This window comes from Mastigoproctus giganteus, chromosome 6 (genome assembly GCF_048544385.1).
Source record: "Mastigoproctus giganteus isolate SK-2022 chromosome 6, ASM4854438v1, whole genome shotgun sequence".
NCBI classification, from domain to species: domain Eukaryota; kingdom Metazoa; phylum Arthropoda; class Arachnida; order Uropygi; family Thelyphonidae; genus Mastigoproctus; species Mastigoproctus giganteus.
The window spans coordinates 195,752,925-195,771,656 of NC_143580.1; the positions used below are offsets into that span (position 1 = coordinate 195,752,925).

At 39.2% G+C, this 18,732-nt stretch overlaps 1 protein-coding gene across 3 annotated transcripts in view; it reads right to left on the minus strand.

The window, feature by feature from the left end:
- The window catches only part of LOC150084856 (muscle-specific protein 300 kDa-like), a 1,257,473-nt gene that overhangs the window by 101,024 nt on the left and 1,137,717 nt on the right, over positions 1-18,732 (minus strand). For all 3 annotated transcript variants that reach the window (XM_090376651.1, XM_090376652.1, XM_090376650.1), the window contains one exon: positions 9,311-9,740. In XM_090376651.1, coding sequence (XP_090232777.1) covers positions 9,311-9,740 — 430 coding nt within the window. The remainder of the gene's footprint in view (positions 1-9,310; positions 9,741-18,732) is intronic.

The window sequence follows — 18,732 nt, forward strand, 5'->3', positions numbered from 1 at the left end:
ATATTTTGTTTCTTCTGTCACCACGACCAACTGTGGGTTTGTCATGGTGAATAAATTATTGCAGATTTGCAATAATTTAGGAAATTATTCAGAATATAACAGAGGAACTATTATCAATTCCAAAAGAAGCCTAAGAGGAATTCTTCTAGATGTTTCAGAAGTGTTGGAATCAGTGTATACAGTGCCAAGAACTATTTCAAAGAAGATTCATCAGAACAGTAAGCTTTGTCATTTCCCAAATATTAGTTCAGACTCCAAACTTTTGAATCACAAATTGTAAACAGCCTTCCATTAACTCCTTCATGGATTATCCCGAGATATCTCATTTTTAGTTTTAAAACCAAATATCTCGGGATACAATAATACCCGAAGCAAACAATAATACCTCCAAATTTAGGATTGAAATGTATTTTCTTGGGCATTTACTGGCTAATTTTGCATTAGCCAAATAAATCCCATGATTTCTTGGGATTTTTCATATGTCTGGCAGCAGACAACTGGCTTTCATTTTATTTATATTTACTTATTGTACAGCAATGTCAGAACAGTAACGTGTGTTCCTATGTGTCACCATAAGCAAAATAGAATTTGCCATCCTAAACGTTGAAAACTGATAAGTGTTAACTAATTAGAAAACTATATCGGAAAATATTTCAGCACCCTCTTGAACTGCCACCCATAAGCGATGTTTACCTCACCTATCCACTTGCGCTGACCATGTGTCAGAATGTAGTTAGTTCACAATTATTGCTTGTGGTGGGAGGTTATTGCTTGTGCGTTTCACTTGATTTTTTAAATTTATTTATATAATGAGTAGTGAAGAGTGTTTTTCTGTTCCTTTCTTTTAGCTCAAGTGCTAATTTATTATAATTTGCAAACTTTTTGGCATACACGAGATAACTTGGGATAGCTCAAATGGATTAATTACTCCCATGTATTTTCTACTAAAAAATTTATAAAAAACACAAAAAACTATACAATGAGTATTTGCATGATGCATACTTTTAATATGTAAAATAAAAAAAGTCGATCTGTTATGGCAAATTTTCAGGAAAAACATGTTCCCGGAAGGGGTTAAAAGGTATGCTGCTATTTTTTTTAAAAGTGCTTTACCTTAAAAATATTCCCATGCTTTTAAATACGAGGGGTGGTTAATAAGTATTTACCCTCACCTAGAAATATTTCAGTTAGGGATTTGAAACTTGGCTGGCAACTTTTCAACATTTTCCAGAAGGGAACTGGACAGGCATTTCGAGGGAATGGTGTGATTTTTTTTTTTTTTTTGGCTGATGCTGCATAAGCTTATACACTTGCTTTCTTGCATCACATGCCAAATGCAAAGTATTGCATATGGGTAGAAGTAACCCCAGAGAAACGTACCAACTGTGTGGTACTACACATAAGGTGGTAGAAAATGAAAGACCTGGGAGTAATTGTGCAGTCAGATATGAAGTTTTCTGAGCAATGCAGACTGGCTGCCTGGGCAGGTCATGGGGTTTTGTCAGTGATATATAAGAATTTTGCTAGCAGGCAAAAGGAGGTGATTGTCCCTCTGTATAAGGCAATGGTCAAGCCATGCCTTGAGTACTGCGTACAGGTCTGGAGGCCTCATTTTAGGAAGGATGTAGATTTGCTTGAGCGTGTACACAGAAGGGCAACAAGATTGGTGAGGGGGAATGAAGGGATCCTCTTACCAAGAGAGGTTTAAGTTCTGCAAATTGCAGTGGCTGGAGACTAGGCACCTGCGCGGTGATCTGATTGAGGTGTATAAGGCCTTGAATGGATTGAGCACGCTGAATTCTGATGGGATCCTTCCACTTGTTCAGATTACGAACCTAAGTGGGCATAAATTCAAATTAAGAAAAGACAGATGTAGAATAGATGTGTGGAAATTTGCCTTTAGCCATCGGGTGGTTAATTGCTGGAACAAACTTCCATCTGTTGTTGTGGAAGTTGATAGGTTAAATAAATTTAAGGAGGAACTGGACAGGCATTTGGAGGGAATGGTGTGAATTTTTTTTTTTTTTTTTTGGCTGATGCTGCATAAGCTCATACTGTTGTTGTTATTTGGTTTTTAGGAGCATTAGCAACTAAGGCCATATTGCTCCGGGATATGCGGTGGTCAATCCCTGACCTTTCCGTATTTGGTGGTGACGGGCTCGAACCCCAGTCTAATCAAGAAGCGTGTGCTACGCACTGCTGCTCCTTCCCACCTGGCTACGGAGGCACCGAAGCTCATACACTTGCTTTCTTGCATCACATGCCACTACTACTACATAGCTATCTTCTAGAACTACACATTTTTCTCATCTGTGAATAAGCTCTTGAATAGAACTCCTCACTTTGAGCAGAAAACCAGGCTCTTCACTACATTAACTATCTCCTCATCCATCTGAAATCTGTGGTCCTATAATGGTTTCTTCATCTTAGGGAAGAGGAAGTCTGCAGGTGAGACGTCGGAAGAACAAGGTGGGTGTTGTAGATTTTCAAAGGCATGCCTGAATGCAAAATACACTGTGAGAACAGCCTTGTGAGCAGGAGCATGGTAGGCCAGGAGGTGAACACCTCTGGAAAGCTTTCCATATTTCTTCTACTTGATAGCCTTTCTTAACTTTTCCAGGAGGTTTCTGCAGTAGGGATTGAGGTTGTCACAGACATTCTCTAAGATATGCCAGACAAGCTGTACTTGCCACCTGGGAGTCTAAAACGCTGATGGAACTGATATTCAGGTGACATTCAAGTTAAGTGGACACAATTTTGGTGAAGTCTGGATAGTCTGTGACAGCCAAATCCTCTTCTTGCACCTTCACGATGGGGGTGATTGTTAGAAATCCTGGGTATAACCTCCACCTCCATGAAAAAGCACACTGTGGGTGGGCAAGAGCAGCAGTGCATAGCACACGCTTCTTGATTAGACCGGGGTTCGAGTCCGTGACCAACAAATATGGAGGATGCGGAAAGGTCAGGGAATGACCACCGCATATCCCGGAGCAATATTGCCTTAGTTGCTAATGCTCCTAAAAACCAAATAAAAAAACAAACAACAAATAAAAACTGTGGGTGACCACCCAGGTGTGAACCAACGTAAGTAGGGATCAAAGTGTGGCAACCACACCACATGGAGGAATGCCGCCCATCTGTGTTACTAGGCAATACTAGGTGGTAGATGACTCTCATCAACCGGTGCAATACCACCACTTTGCTTATTGGAGGCTTGAAGTAGTAGAACCCATGTTTAGTCTCCAAAGCTACGTTTCGGTGAACTCTTCCCTACCTCTTCCATCATGCAGTATGACTGATGACTTTTGAGGTTATGATGAACATCATGGCGAGATTCAATCTTCCTTACATTTAAAGGGTACAGCTCTAAAACTGTGTTCACAGGCCGGCCACAAGTTAGTACACCGGACCGAACCTATTGGTAATTCTTTAGGAGGCTTCCGGATCAGCTAGTGAATAATCTTGCTACCTCTACTCTGCCAGATAGTGACTGGAGGGAGTCCAAGTAGTATATGCTAGGGACATTGTCGAGGCCATGTTATGTCAAGGATCTGATTATATTCTTACCATTTGTATGTCATATCCAAAAATTTCATTACTTCACACAGCATGTCCCCCCAAACTTTTTCTTACTATTGAATACACCATGAATTGTCAAACTAATAGAGTAAGCTTATCTGCAAAAAGATCTAAACCTCCCACACACTTCCTAGTTCATTTCACAAATATATGTGGTCTAAATTCTAATCTCAACGACGTCCATTTCCACTTGCAGTCTGCCAAACCCCATGTACTTTTTCTGACAGAATCTCAGTAATCGGTTGATTCGACTACTGTTCATCTCAGTTGCCCAAATTATTCACTGTATGATTCCTTTCGCCTCAAAGGTGGTACTTGTGCATATGTCTGTTCCGATATTCTCTGTCAGAGACTTAGTAATTTGGAATCTCCTCTTTTCGATCTTCTCTGGCTTAAAATCTCTCTACCTCATTGTGTCAAATTCATCTGTTGTTTCTACCGTTCTCTCAACTCCACTAATCACTTGGAGCTCTTTCACTTCCTCTCTTTGCAACTTGATTTTCTTCAGTCTAACTTTCCTAACAGTGAGGTAATTTTCCTTGGTGATTTTAATGTTTACAAATCCAATTGGCTTCCATTTTCTAGTCACATTGACTCAGCTGGTCGAGATGCTGAGGCTTTTGCAATTACTAATGACCTTGCACAGATTGTTCATTTACCTACAAGAATACCGGACAATCCTAACCATACAGCCAACAACTTCATCTTTTTCTCACAAACAACCCTTCTAAGTACACGGTCGAAGTGAGTGGTCCTTTAGGCACTTAGTTCACAACTTGGTGATTGTCTCTTCTCCAATGGAGCCATTATCTCATAGCTATTCCCAACCTCGTATTGTTTGGCATTACAAGAATGCAAAATGGGTGACCTGTGATATTTCTTTTCTTCTTTTCCTTGTTCAGATTACTGTTTCAAAACTTCTGATGTCAACATTTGCTCAGATCATGTCAGTGAAATTATTCTTGCAGGAATGGAATCCTTTATCCCACACTCCACTTTAAAATCTTGTCCTTTATATAAACCCTGGTTTTCCAATAAACGTGCTAAGGCTTTTCAAGAGAAGAACTTTGCGTATCGTAATTGGCTTGTTTCCAATTCTTCAGTTTCATTTTCTGCCTATACCAAAGCTCGCAACAATTGTAAAGCAGTTATTAATCAGTCCAAACTAGAGTTTGAACAGGCTAAGAGTAGAAAACTTGCTTCTTGCCCTAATGGTAGCCGAGCATTCTGGTCTCTTGCCAAAGCTATGGGCCGCAACTTTTGCCCATCTCTGCTCCCACCTTTGTCCAAACCAGATGGTTCTGTTGTCACTTCGCCCAAGGATAAAGTTGACCTGCTAGCATCCCATTTTTCTTCCAACCCATGTATTAATGATCTTGGTGAAACACCTCCCACCATTCCCAACACGCTCCATTCAATGCCTCCTGTGGTCTTTCGTCAAAAGGATGTCAGAAGGATTTTGATGAATCTTTCTCCACTTGTTCAATTTCATTTTCTGCCTACACCAAAGCTCGCAAAAATTGTAAAGCAGTTATTAATCAGTCCAAACTAGATTTTGAACAGACTAAGAGTAGAAAACATGCTTCTTGCCCTAACGGTAGCCGAGCATTCTGGTCTTTTGGCCGCAACTTTTCTCCAAATCTGCTCCCACCTCTGTAAAAACCAGATGGTTCTGTTGTCATTTCAGCCAAGGATAAAGCTGACCTGCTAGCATCCCATTTTTCTTCCGCCCCATGTATTAATGATCTTGGTAAAACATCTCCCACCATTCCTAACACACTCCATTCAATGCATCCTGTGGTCTTCCGTTAAAAGGATGTCAGAAGGATTTTGACGAATCTTGATGCTAAGAATGCTCCAGGTTCTGATGGTATTTCTCACTTGTTCTCAAAACCTGTGCTCTTGAACTTACTCCTGTTCTTTGCTGCCTTTTTTTACTTTCTTATTCCAAAGTTGTTTTTCCTTCTGCTTGGAAATTTGCTTATATCCAGCCAGTTCCAAAAAAGGTGACAAATCCTTCCCATACAATTATCATCCTATTGCAATTACTTCTACTCTTTCTAAAGTAATGGAGAAATTAATTAACTGCCAACTCTTAAACTGCATAGAAACCTGCCGTCTGATCAACGATCGTCAGTATGGATTCCATCAGTGTCGATCCACTGGTGATATTCTTGCTTATGTTACTCATTTATGGACAAATTCAATGGAAAAGTTTGGTGAAACACAAGCAGTTGCTCTTGACATCTCAACGGCTTTTGATTGTGTTTGGCAGAAAGGTATTTTAAACAAGCTTCCATGTTATGGTTTGCCAACTGTTTTTTGTAATTGGTTATCCAGTTTTCTTTTTGATCACTCACTGAGTGTGATGGTAGATTGGTCTCTGTATTCTAACTTCTCCACTAATGCTGGTGTCCCCCAAGTTTCAGTTCTTTCTCCCACTCTTTTCCTCTTGTATATTAATGACCTTCTTCCATTGACTGGAAATCCTATCCATTGTTTTGCCGATGATAGCACATTGTATTCCACTTTCCATTTTGGGAAACCTTTCCATGCTCAATCAGCTTCAACTTCTCGAATATCCGCTACCAATTCCTTAAATGCCGATCTCCAGGTAATTCTCCAGTGGGGCAAAGACAACTTAGTTGATTTCAATCCTTCTAAAACTTAGTCTTGTCTTATATTTCGCAAAAAGGATTCTTCTGCTCCTATGCTTACCTTTGGTGACACCCCGATTTCTAGGCAAAATGATATTTCTCTTTTGGGGATTACCCTGACTTATAATTTCTCTTGGCACAAGCACATTACAAATATTGCTTCCTCTGGTTTTTTTCCCTGTATCTAAAAAACTTGGTTTTCTCTTGTGTTCTCGGCGTTACTTTTCTTCCAAACAGCTGTTCACTCTGTACAAAACAAATTCGCCCTACCATGGAATATTGTTCCCACATCTGGGCGGTGCCCCCAAACCTCTCTCAGGCTTCTAGATTACATTCAGAAGAGGGCAGTTATGTTAATTAATGACTCCTCTCTAACAGAGTCTCTCCACTCACTGTCTCACAGATGTACTGTTTCTGCTGCATGCCTTTTCTACAGATACTTCTATGGGCACTGTTCTTCTGAATTGGCTTCTATAATTCCCGCTCTCTCTTTCAAAACAGTCCGCCACCAGCCAACATCCATTTAGTGTCCAACTTCAAATTCACAGAACCAACTTTTTATCTTCTTCATTTATTCATTCAACTGCTGTTTTCTGGAACAATCTTCCTTTATACATATTTTCTGAAAATTAGAGCCTACAGAAGTTCAAGTCTAATGTCAACAAATATCTTCTTTCATCTTCTCAACTTCCAACCCAACCCAAGCACGGTACTAAGTACTATAGGTTCAAATACCTCTCGTGTTTGGGGTTTTCATAAAAAAAAAAAAAAAACTTCCTACTTATGCTGTTGCCTTTTGGGAGGTAATCTGTATGGATGATACCTTTCGAGTCCTAGAAGACTGACAACATGCCCTTGTTAGCAGACAGCTCAACGTTGGCTTGTTTTGAAGGTTGGTAAAGATGAATGTTTCCGCTGTTTGTTCATATGTTTTGTTTCTGGGTAATAGTGACATTTTTTTGACTGAATTGTAATGATTCATCCATTGTTACAATTTGATAAAAATCTGGTAACTTATCATCAACATTCTCTCTACAAAGCTTCAACAACTGTGCAGAATATGTTTTTCTGTGCAGCTTTTCAGGAGATGTCAATAATCTTGAAATCTTAGACATGTGCAGAAACTCATGATGCAAACAGATCCATGGCTAATGTTCATTCATTTTCTACAAAATTCAGCCAAATGTCTATCTTCAAAGACTAGCTGTTTCACTTTAGCCACAACAATGGCAGGGTCTGTGGTTGAGATGGGTCTTCCTTCTCTTGAACCATCATGCACACTGTTTTACCCACACCTCAACTGCCTTTTCCAATTTTCCAGTCCCATATGATGGGCATCCCCCCCCCCCCTCCGTATGCAGCTTTCATCTCCTTATGGATTTCTTTTTGCTTCTTTGCCTTGCAAGTGACGAAATTTTATAATGGATTAGACCTCAACCTTCTATAGCATACTACAACTTACCTTAGTACGGTAACTGATGAATCTAGAAAGACAAATAAATATACATTAACTTCTGAGACTTAGTACTATTTATACAAATCAAATCCCTAATTCAAATATTTCTAGGTGAGGGTAAATATTTATTGACTGCCCTGAGTAAATAGCAATATACTGTACACTGCTCTACAATTAACATCCAGACATCCCTCTGTTGATAGCTGGTCACATCCTACCCAAGCATCGTCAGACAACTATAAATATGCTTGTAGGCTTTTAAGAAGATAGCAAAATGATTGTGAATGCAAGATGCCACAATCGACAAAATTTAAGAGGCTACTAGTGCAGAATGATAATAGGGTGTCACATAAGTAATTGGTCTGTATGTGATGGTACTACAGCAGCACCGAAGCTTACTGGGTTGGTAATTGGTGATGTCATCTGTATATGGAAGTGGAATGGTACTAAAATTATTACAAAACAATCTGAAAAACCTCCAGAGCTGAAAGAATGTGACGTGGGAGCCTTGCTCAGAATGCAGGATGACATTGTTGCACACTGGTTCTCAGTGAGATCATTGGAACATATATCAGCACCATTACAATGTGAAGGACACTGTATGATATGGGTTAACATGGTGCAATCAACCACACAGACTAATTCTGCCAGTAATGTCAGAACCAGTCTACTTTGGTGTAAGACTCATCATTCTTGGACTGTAAACCAATGAAAAGATGTGCTTTGGAGTGGTGAGTCACAGTACATGGTCTCCGAGTCTGATGGTTGTGTAGTGGATGCCCAGAGAAAGCTACCATCCAGACTGTATTGTCTGCTAGTAATGAAGTTTTGATGGTTTGAGGCTGTTTTTCATGGTTTGGCTTGGGTCTATCAATTATTTTGGACAAAACCACAAATGCCGAGGTCTATCTAGATATCCTGGACAATAATGCACTACAATAATGCATTACATAATGCATCACAATATTACATTACATAATGCATATATTGTGGAATGCATATCAGAGAGGGCACATATCTGTATCAGGACAACATTCCATGTCATATTTGCATTGTGACAAACTGGTTTGAGGACATGAGCATTGAAAAGTTGGACTGGTCAGCCCAGAGCCCTGATGAATTGGATTGTTGGGTGCACGTAAAGAGATACTGCCCAAAACACAGAGCTGAGTTGGTTGTCTCTTTGAAGGCTGAATGGTGGAAAATATCACGGGACAATTATTAAAAAAAAAGTGGGTGGAGAATATTCCATGGAGGCTAGAAGCAGTCATAAAGGCTACTTGTAAATAAGCAGGTGTCTGGATATTAATGGTCAGGCAGTTATCTCTTACGGGAAAGGGCTATTTGTTTGGGAGTGGTTTAATGTGTATAATTTGTTGATAACTGAAAGTTGCCTACTAGAGAAAGAACAAAAACCACCACAAAGATTTATATCTTCTCATGGGCTTAAAATAGTAAAAAGGAAAGGAATGGTTCCACTATTCTATATAGATTCATGTTTTTCATTTAATTTGCCTTACACTGTAGCTCACTATGCTTTATATTTCTGAAAGGATATGTACCACAAAAATGGAATGTTTATTGAGATAATCATTAATTAAAGATTATTTTATTTTACCTATATCACTTTCAGATATGTTTATTGGAGTACTTTGCTGAGTATGTATTGCCACAGGCATTTCTTTGGTACGATCTTCATTTATACATGACATATGAGTTGCAGAAATGTCTTGAGCTTTGGTTGATTGCAAATGACTTAATAAACTATCATCAGCACCATCATTAATTGCATCCTGGTGATCTAGTATTTTGGATCCAGTTTCCTCTCTTGTTATAGCAGGTTTTTCAAGTTGAGATTTTTGTAGGTGATCAGTTGTAATGTTAAAATCACCAGTTGCTTTAACTTCTTTTGCATTCATCAAATGCTTATGAACTTCTCTTGATTTTTCAAGACCTAGATTCTTGTTGTGTAATATGGTTTCTTGAGTATCAGTTGTTTTAATTGACACTTCATCATTCTCAGGAATGGGAAACACTGTATCATATTCCTATAAAAAATAAAATAGATCAAATGGAAATATAAATTATACAAGCAGATTATACAATTTTTAAAAATTATAAGTCTTAGTCAAATATTAATGCAAAGCAGGCATATTTACGGTAAACTCATTATTCTACAGGCCAGAATTCAGATTTAATGAACAAAAAAATTTGACTGCCACAAAAGCACATTCTCTGTTTGTGAAGATAGGAATAACTTGGAACTAAAGAGTGACAGCAGCTGCCAAGTGCACTAGCCTGTTTATAGATACACTCATTATTATATTGTTAAGTGATTTTCTGTGCACTGTTTCTTTATTATAACCTCATTTATGGTGTGCCCTCATGGTTTCTAAGAAAATTTGTGAAAAGAGAAAGTGTGTGTGCATCTGCATACTGCACAAAATTAAGGTTGTTAGAGAAGTTTGAATCTTGTGTCTGCTTCCTGAATCTGAGAGGAATACAAGGTAAAAAAAAAAGAGTGTCAAGTATTATAAAAGGCAAGCTAAACTTAAAGAGGTTTTGCTGATTCACAGTGTTGATGGTTGGCTGATATCTCGTTTAATGGCACAAGGGCTACTAAGGCCATATTCTGCCTGATTCTACTCCATAGTGCAATTACCAGTTAAAATCTGTTAAATAATCCTGTCTGCTTCAAGAAAACAAAGAACTCGAATATCAAGCTTCATCTGATTGGAAACAATTTGCATTGTCTCCAATCAGATGAAGTAATGTTAAAGGTTATTGCAGATGTGAAAATTGTGTTTTGACAATTATTATAATAGTTGGAATATATAAGAATATGCTTCACTTTAAACTCTAAAAGGAAGGGGATGAATCAGATTGGTCCACTTGATATCAATGGTTTGACTATAGATGATCATTCTCAGATAGCTGCCGAACTAAATGAGTATTTTGCATCTACATTCAGACATGAGGAGTTATTCAAGGAGGAGACAGCCAGATGTTTATCAAACTATAACAGGCAGTTAAATGATTTTGTAATAACTGAGAGCAAAGTGGAGGACAAATTGTTGAAGTTAAACGTAAGAAAGGCACCTTGGGTAGATGGGATATATCCAGTTATATAAAAGGAAGTAAACAAACCCTTAGCCATAATTATGAGAGCATCCTTGGACTCGGGAGAAATCCCCACAGACTCAAGAGGTGTAAATTTATATCTAATTCATTATTTTCCCTGTTCCAGGGAAAATAGTGGAGTCACTGGTTAAAGAAGCACTGCAGGATCATCTGGACAAGACAGCAGTGATAATTCAGACACAGAATGGGTTTGTCAAGGGGAAGTCTTGTCTAACCAATCTGATTGGATACTATGACGTGGTCACAAAGGAACTGGATGCAAAAAATAATTTTGATATCATATACTTAGATTTCAGGAAAGCTTTTGATACTTTGCACATGGATGACCACTGTACAAATTGGAGCAGTATGGCATTAGGGGCTAGTTGCTACACTGGATACAAGGATGGTTGTGTGGGAGAAGACAGAGAGTGATAATCAATGGATACTGCTCTATGTGGACTAATGGCACAAATGGAGTCCCTCAAGGGTTCAGTGTTGGGCCCATTGTTGTTTTGTATATTTATCAATGATATTGATGAAGGTATATCAAGCTTAATGTCAAAGTTTGCAGATGATGCAAAGGTTGGCTGGGTTGTTAATAACAGTAATGACAGTATGCTGCTGCAACAGGATCTGGAAAAGTTGAGCAGATGGGCTGAGAAGTGGCAGCTGAAGTTTGACAAATGCAAAGTACTACATATGGGTAGCAGTAACCCCAGAGAAATGTACCAACTGGGTGTGTTACACTCAGGGTAGTGGAGAATGAAAGAGACCTGGGGGGTAACTGTGCAGTCAGATATGAAATTTTCTGAGCAGCGCAGCAAGGCTGTCAGAGTAGGTCATGGGGGCTAGCCAATGATATACAGGAATTTTGCGAGCAGGGATTAAGGAGGTGATTGTCCCCCTTGTATAAGGCAATGGTCAGGCCTCACCTTGAGTATTGTGTACAGGTCTGGAGGCCTCATTTTAGGAAGGATGTAAAGTTGCTAGAATGAGTACAGAGAAGGGCAACTAGACTGGTGAAGGGAATAAAGGGGTGCTCTTATGAAGAAAGGCTTAAGTTCTGCAAATTGCAGCTTCTGGAGACTAGGCACCTGCAAGGCTCTGATTGAGGTGTATAAGGCCTTAAACGGATTGAGCAGGCTCAATGCTGATGGGATTCTTCCTCTTGCTCAGATTACAAACCTGAGGTATTGTATTGGTATAGTTATTTCTGGTGCAAGGGCTACTTAGGCCATATTGCACCTATAAACGAGCTGAAGGTCACACAGTATCTGTAAGAAGAGTTAGAAACAATTATACAGATACATCCGTTTTAAAAAACAGAAAAATTCTGGGAAATTTGCATCATTACCTATGCGCTGGTGGAGTGTCAAAGGTTCTTCAAAACAACTGAATGAGGCTTTTCGGGCTTGTGTGTATAAGGTACATTCAACAAGAAAGTGCTTTATTGTGAGAAGAGAGTTGCAGTGCGTACACTGTGGAGGATCATTTCCTGTAAGAAGAAAAATATGAGTGAGCCTAATGTGCCCGATTCGTGCTCTGGCCAGGATGACTTCTTCCTTTCTGTTTACACAGAAACTAGAACCCCATAACTGTGGTTCAGATTTTATTTCACGGAGCTTGTTATGCAGCTGAGCTTGCCATAGAAGTGTTCACTGTTCCTTACATGTATTTCTTATATGGGATCTGTAGCCCATATATGGAACATAGTAATCTGGTGATGCTATGTTGGTTGAATGTTTGGCTACATAGTCTGCTTTTTCATTCCCTGATATCCCAGTGTGGCCTGAGATCCAGCAAAAGATGACTACTTGCTGGTGATCATGGATATGCATCAGCTGAGTTTTTATAGATTTTATTAAAGGATGCATTGGTGAGAAGGAATTTTGTAAGGCTAAAAGTGAACTCTGTGGATCAGTATATATTACACTTTTTTGGATGGACTGATGTAGAATGTTTTCTAAGGCAAGCTTGATGGCACATAATTCAGCTGTATAACTGCTGCATTCAGTGGGAAGTGAAACAGAGATGGTGTTATAGAGAAAGACAGCTGCAACACTGACTACACTCCCAGACTTTGATCCATCAGTATATACTTGTGTAAAATTTGGGTAATTTTGTGTGTGAGCAGTATGCAGTTGCTGTATATTGGTATTTGCTAGTGAATGTTTTCCCCAGTTTAGGAAATAGCTGTCACAGGATGGTCTAATATAAAACAATGGAGGATCTGAACTGTTTGGATCTTTGAGGATTTTGTCCAGATGTATATTCCAAGTTTGTGATAAAGCCTGCAATCTGATGCCAGTAGGCTGAGCTGCTCTAGGTTTATTTCTGTAGTACATTGTGAACTGTGGATCATTAAGTATTGGCCTAATGGGGTGAGTAGGTAGACTTCGAATTTTGGCTACATAGTTCAGAAGTAACATCTTTCTCCTGAGGCTAAGCAGAGGTTCACGGGCTTCGATATAAAGACTTTGTACTGGCGATGTTCTATAATAGGCGTCTCCCTAGCCAGATGGGAAGGAGCAGCAGCAGTGCGTAGCACACGCTTCTTGATTAGACCGGGGTTCAAGCCCGTCACCACCAAATACGGAGGATGCGGAAAGGTCAGGGAATGACCACCGCATATCCCCGGAGCAATATGGCCTTAGTTGCTACTGCTCCAAATAACAAACAAACAAACAAACAGTTCTATAAGCACCTACAGCAATCCTGAGGGCAGAATGTTGAATAGGGGCAAGATGTGCTAGTACGCTTTCCCTAGCAGAATCATACATTGGGGCACCATAATCGAGACAAGATCTGATTAGGGCTCTGTACAAGTGAAGTAAGGTGTAACGATCTGCACCCCACGATGTAGAAGAGAACTCTTAGGAAGTTCATTTTTTTCTGGCAAGCAATCCTTAGATGTGTAATATATTCTGAGAAGTTCAGTTTATTATCGAAAATCAGACCAAGGAGATGAATGCTATTCACAACCGTGATGGGATGATTTGTTAGGTGCACCTCTGAATCTGGATGCATCTTTTGTTTATTGCAAAAGTGAATGACTCTTGATTTCTGATAGGATACTTGGGAAACCATTCTGTGTCATCCATAGCTCAATATTATTAATTGAGATTAGCAGCTGCCTTTCAATAAAGTCATGTTTTGTGAACTACAAGAGACAGTCAGATCATCAGCATAAAGGTATGAATTTACAGCATTGGGAATATTTTTGGTCATCTGATTTATTCTTATTGCAAATAAGGTTGCACTGAGTAAAGAGCTCTGAGGGACTCCTTTTTCTTGTATATATATTGGCGAAAGGACTTGCCAATAGCGAACTTGAAAGGTCCTGTGCTGTAAGAAATTCTGTATGAAATATGATGTGTCCTCTAAGGTTCAGGGAACGAAGATCTCTCAGGATGTGAAACTGCCAAGTGGTGTCAAAGGCCTTCTATATGTCGAGACATACCATTACGAGATGTTTATTTTGTATAAATGCATTCCTGATGTTTGTTTCTGCTTTGATCATGAGATCCAGGTACTACAGCACTTGGTAGTTAGGAGAGCATGTAGTGATTGGATGTTTAGCGGCTTGATCTGCACATTCATTTCCTTTGATATCTACACGACCTGGTATCCAACAGAAAGTGACTGATTGGTTAAAGCTTGTAACACAATTATCTGTGATCTGATGTGCTTCAAGATGGGGTGGATTGGCTTGGATGAATTTTTCAATGCTGTTATTGCACTCAGAGTGTCAGAATAGATCATGGTTTGCTTAATTTTTCATTTAAATACCTTATTTTTCTCCAGATAATTCTTACATTGGTATTTTTATTAATTGCAGTTGCAAATCGAACCCAAGACCCTAATATGACGGGTTTTAACTCTAATTTTCTTGTAATTTATAGATTGGTGGTTGTAGGATGTTTGCGGAATAAATTCCATGCACAGTTTTTTTCTTTTATTACATTCTTACAGTCCTTGTTCCACCAATAATTGGTGGTATGGATACTTGACTGTGATTGTGGGATGGCAGTGGATGCAGCTGTTAGGATCTGTTTTGTAATATGATTGGCAACTGTGTCAATTGGATGAGATTTGATGATCTGATTGTCGAAGGATACATGAGAGGTGTATACTTTGGACGATCTGCCTTGGAAAATTTCCATTTTGTGAAGGTTTCTGTTGGTATGCAGTGTGACGTTTCAATTTTACATATTATAGGGGTCACTGTTGAGCAGATCATCCAGAGCTGTCCACTCGACACTAGGGAAAAGGATTGGAGAGCAGATAGAGAGATCTATTGAAGAGACTGTTTCTGTTGGGAGGTGGAGGTAAGTTGGTGAGCCAGTATTTAATATGGTTAGATTTTGTCTGTCGATAAGCATTTCAATGATTTGTCCTCATCAGTCTGTATTGAGAGAACCCCACAATGGATGATGTCCATTGAAGTCACCCAATAAACAGAAAAGGGTTGGCAACTGCTGCTTCAAGGGTGAAGGTTCATGTAAGGTACAAGGGTGACTGGGTGGCAGGTAGAGAGAAGCAAGTGTTAGGGTAACTCCAATCGCTATTCGTGTGGCAACAACTTCAATAATAGTTTGCAACTGAATGCGTTTGCAGGGTACTCTTGTGTCTAGAAGTGTGGCTACCTCTCCGTGAGCATTAGGAGGAGCAGATCTGTCTTGCCGAAAGAGAGTATAATTTTTTATCGAGGTAGACACCTGAGGTGTTAAATATGTCTTTTGTAAACAGATTCCAATTGGTTTATAATGCATAATTATCTCATGGATGTCGTCGATATTGCTGCGAATGCTTCTGCAGTTCCATTGGACGTTTTTCATTGTTTGGATTTAAATGAAGAAGCTGTTTCTGTCTGCTTTTTGGAAGTCTGTTTCAGTCAGTCAATTTTTATTTTGTCTCTCTTTGAAAATATTGGTCTGGCATCTATTTTGTCTTCTGGATGAACATCCAGAATGGTTTCCATTTCTTCTTGAGAGCAAGTCTCATTTGTGTCCATAAGGAAAGATTCAGCATGCTGCTTGTTACCGGGATCAGAGTTTTCTGTTTGACTAGATCTTACAGGAGTTGTATGAGTAACAAGTGGTATCGTAATTGGTGTGTTACTAGATCTGTTTGAAGTCTGTTGCTTTGAGGACTGAGGTACAGAGGAGAATAAAGTTCAAGCCCATTCAGAAATAGAGATGCTTGGCGGGATTGATGTATCTGTTTGAACTGATATTGAATGAAATTTTTGAGCAGCGTCGGCATATGTACGTCTTGGCATCGGCATCTGTTGCTGTAATTGTTTTCTGGCTTCGGAAAATGAAACTTTCTTTTCTATCTTGTCTTTTTGGATTTTTTTCTCATATTTCCATTGATCACATGTTTTAGAGAAGGCTGGATGGTTACCTTTACAATTAGGGCAAAGTGAGGACACCATCTCTCAACTGCTTATCTGATCGCATACTTGATGCCCACAACTTAGGTTCTTGTTTAAATTGCAGCAGCTTATTTCCGCGCTGAGCTTGCCAGATTTGCAACCATTGTTCTTCACACAAATTTTTTATGACTGATTTGTAATCTGTATACGGCACTTGGTAGTTAGGAGAGCATGTAGTGATTGGATGTTTAGTGGCTTGATCTGCACATTCATTTCCTTTGATATTTACATGACCTGGTATCCAACAAAAAGTGACTGATTGGTTAAAGCTTGTAACACAATTATCTGTGATCTGATTTGCTTCAAGATGGGGTGGATTGGCTTGGATGAATTTTTCAATGCTGTTATTGCACTCAGAGTGTCGGAGTAGATCATGGTTTGCTTAATGGACAGATTAATCACCTAATCCAGAGCTATTTTAGTCGGACACAGTTCGGCAGAATAGATGCTACATTCCTTCAGAAGGGACACAGAACTAGATAAGATGGAAGAAACTGCTGCTGTGCCCACTGCCATACTTGTTTTTGGGCCATCAGTAAATATTTGATAACACCGAGCATGGAGTTTTTGATGGTGAGATCTGCTGCTGATTGCTTTTCCCCCATTGTTGGAATGAGAAATCACAAATTGGTGTATAATCAGACCATGGAGGGTCGTATGTGCTTGTTTCTTGAAAGATGTTACCCATATCTAAATTCCAGTATTGTGTTAACTGTAGCAACCTCATCCCAATTGGTTTGTTTGGTTTTTAGGAGCATTAACAACTAAGGCCATATTGCTCTGGGAATATGCGGTGGTCATTCCCTGACCTTTCCGCATCCTCCGTATTTGGTGTTGATGGGCTCGAACCCAGGTCTAATCAAGAAGCGTGTACTACGCACTGCTGCTCCTTCCCACCTGGCAACGGAGGCGCCCCAATTGGTTTGTTTTCATTAGGTTTGTTGTCATAAAAGGTGGCCCACTGAGGCTCAAATAAGTATGGTCAGATGTTATGAAAGAAGAGGCTCCATATTTTTGCTGTGTAGTTGAGTAGCAACATTTTCCTCGAAAGATGGAGTGCAGGTTCGTTTGCCTCTATAAGCAGACTCTGTACAGATGTTCTGAATGCTCCTAAAGCAGTTCTTAGAGCACTGTAATGGATAGTGTCTAGCTGAATTAGTGCACTTTTCCTGGCAGAGTCATATTCGATATAGCCAAAGCAGTGTGTATCGGTCAGCACCCACATTAATGAAATTGGTATTCTGAGAATATTCAATTTTTTCAAGTAAATTGTTCTAAGATAAGTAATGTGTTGTAAGAAGTTTAATTTATTGTCCAGGATTAGGCCAAGAAATCTGATACTATTGGAAAGAGTTATAGTGAAATTTTTAAGTTTTAATTCAGGTTCAGGTTGGATCTTTTGATTTTCAGAAATGAACACAGTTGGATTTTTGTTCTGATAAGCAGTAGCCATTGTGAGGCATCCACAGCTCAATTTTGTTAATCAGGATATGAAGCTGTCTCAATAGCATTCATATTTTTTCCTTGACATGGTAATATAATTCTACTGTGCTTGGAATATCATGGATGATATTGTTTATTCTTATTAAAAAATACAGTAGAACTCAAATCAGGTCACGGAGGGGACCCCCCCCACCTCCTGTATATGGATTACAGAAAGAACATTTAGATGACTAATCTGAAAGGTTCTGCCCTGGAGAAAGCTCTGAATAAACAAGGGAAGCCTCATAGTTCAAAGGTGTGAAGATCCCGTAGAATACCAAAATGGCATGTTGTATCAAAGGCCTTCACTAAATCCAAACTAACCATAACTAGGTGGTCATTAGCATTAGGCATTAGTAGAGGCATATGATGCAAGAAAGCAAGCTTATGCAGCATCAGCCAAAAAAAAAAAAAAAAACCCTACTCCTATTTCACCCCTCCGTTTGTTCCAAATACCTGTCCAGCTCAGCCTTAAATTTATTTAGGCTATCAACTTCCACAACAAAGGATGGAAGTCTGTTCCACCAACCAACCAACTACCTGCTGGTTAAAGGCAAACTTTCGCACATCTATCCTACAACTGACTTTCCTCAATTTGAATTTATGCCCTCTCAGGTGATTATTCTAGCAAGAGGAAGAATCCCATCAGCATTGAGCATGCTCAAACCATTCAAGGCTTTATGCACCTCAATCAGATCACCTCGCAGGTGCCTATTCTCCAGACACTGTAATTTGCAAATATTAAACCTTTCTAAACTTAAGCCTTTTTGTCATTTCTGACAAAAGCATTTCTGATGTTTGATTCTGCTTTGGTCATCATATCTAATGAAGATCTATTTTGCCGGAAACCATACTGACTTTTATATAAGATGTTATGTGGCTCTAGAAACCAGTGAAGTGGGTGTTTCAGAACCATTTTCTCCAGTGTTTTTCCCAAACAACTAGTTAAGGAAATTAGATGATAATTAACTGGATTAGAGAGGTCTTTTCCTAGTTTA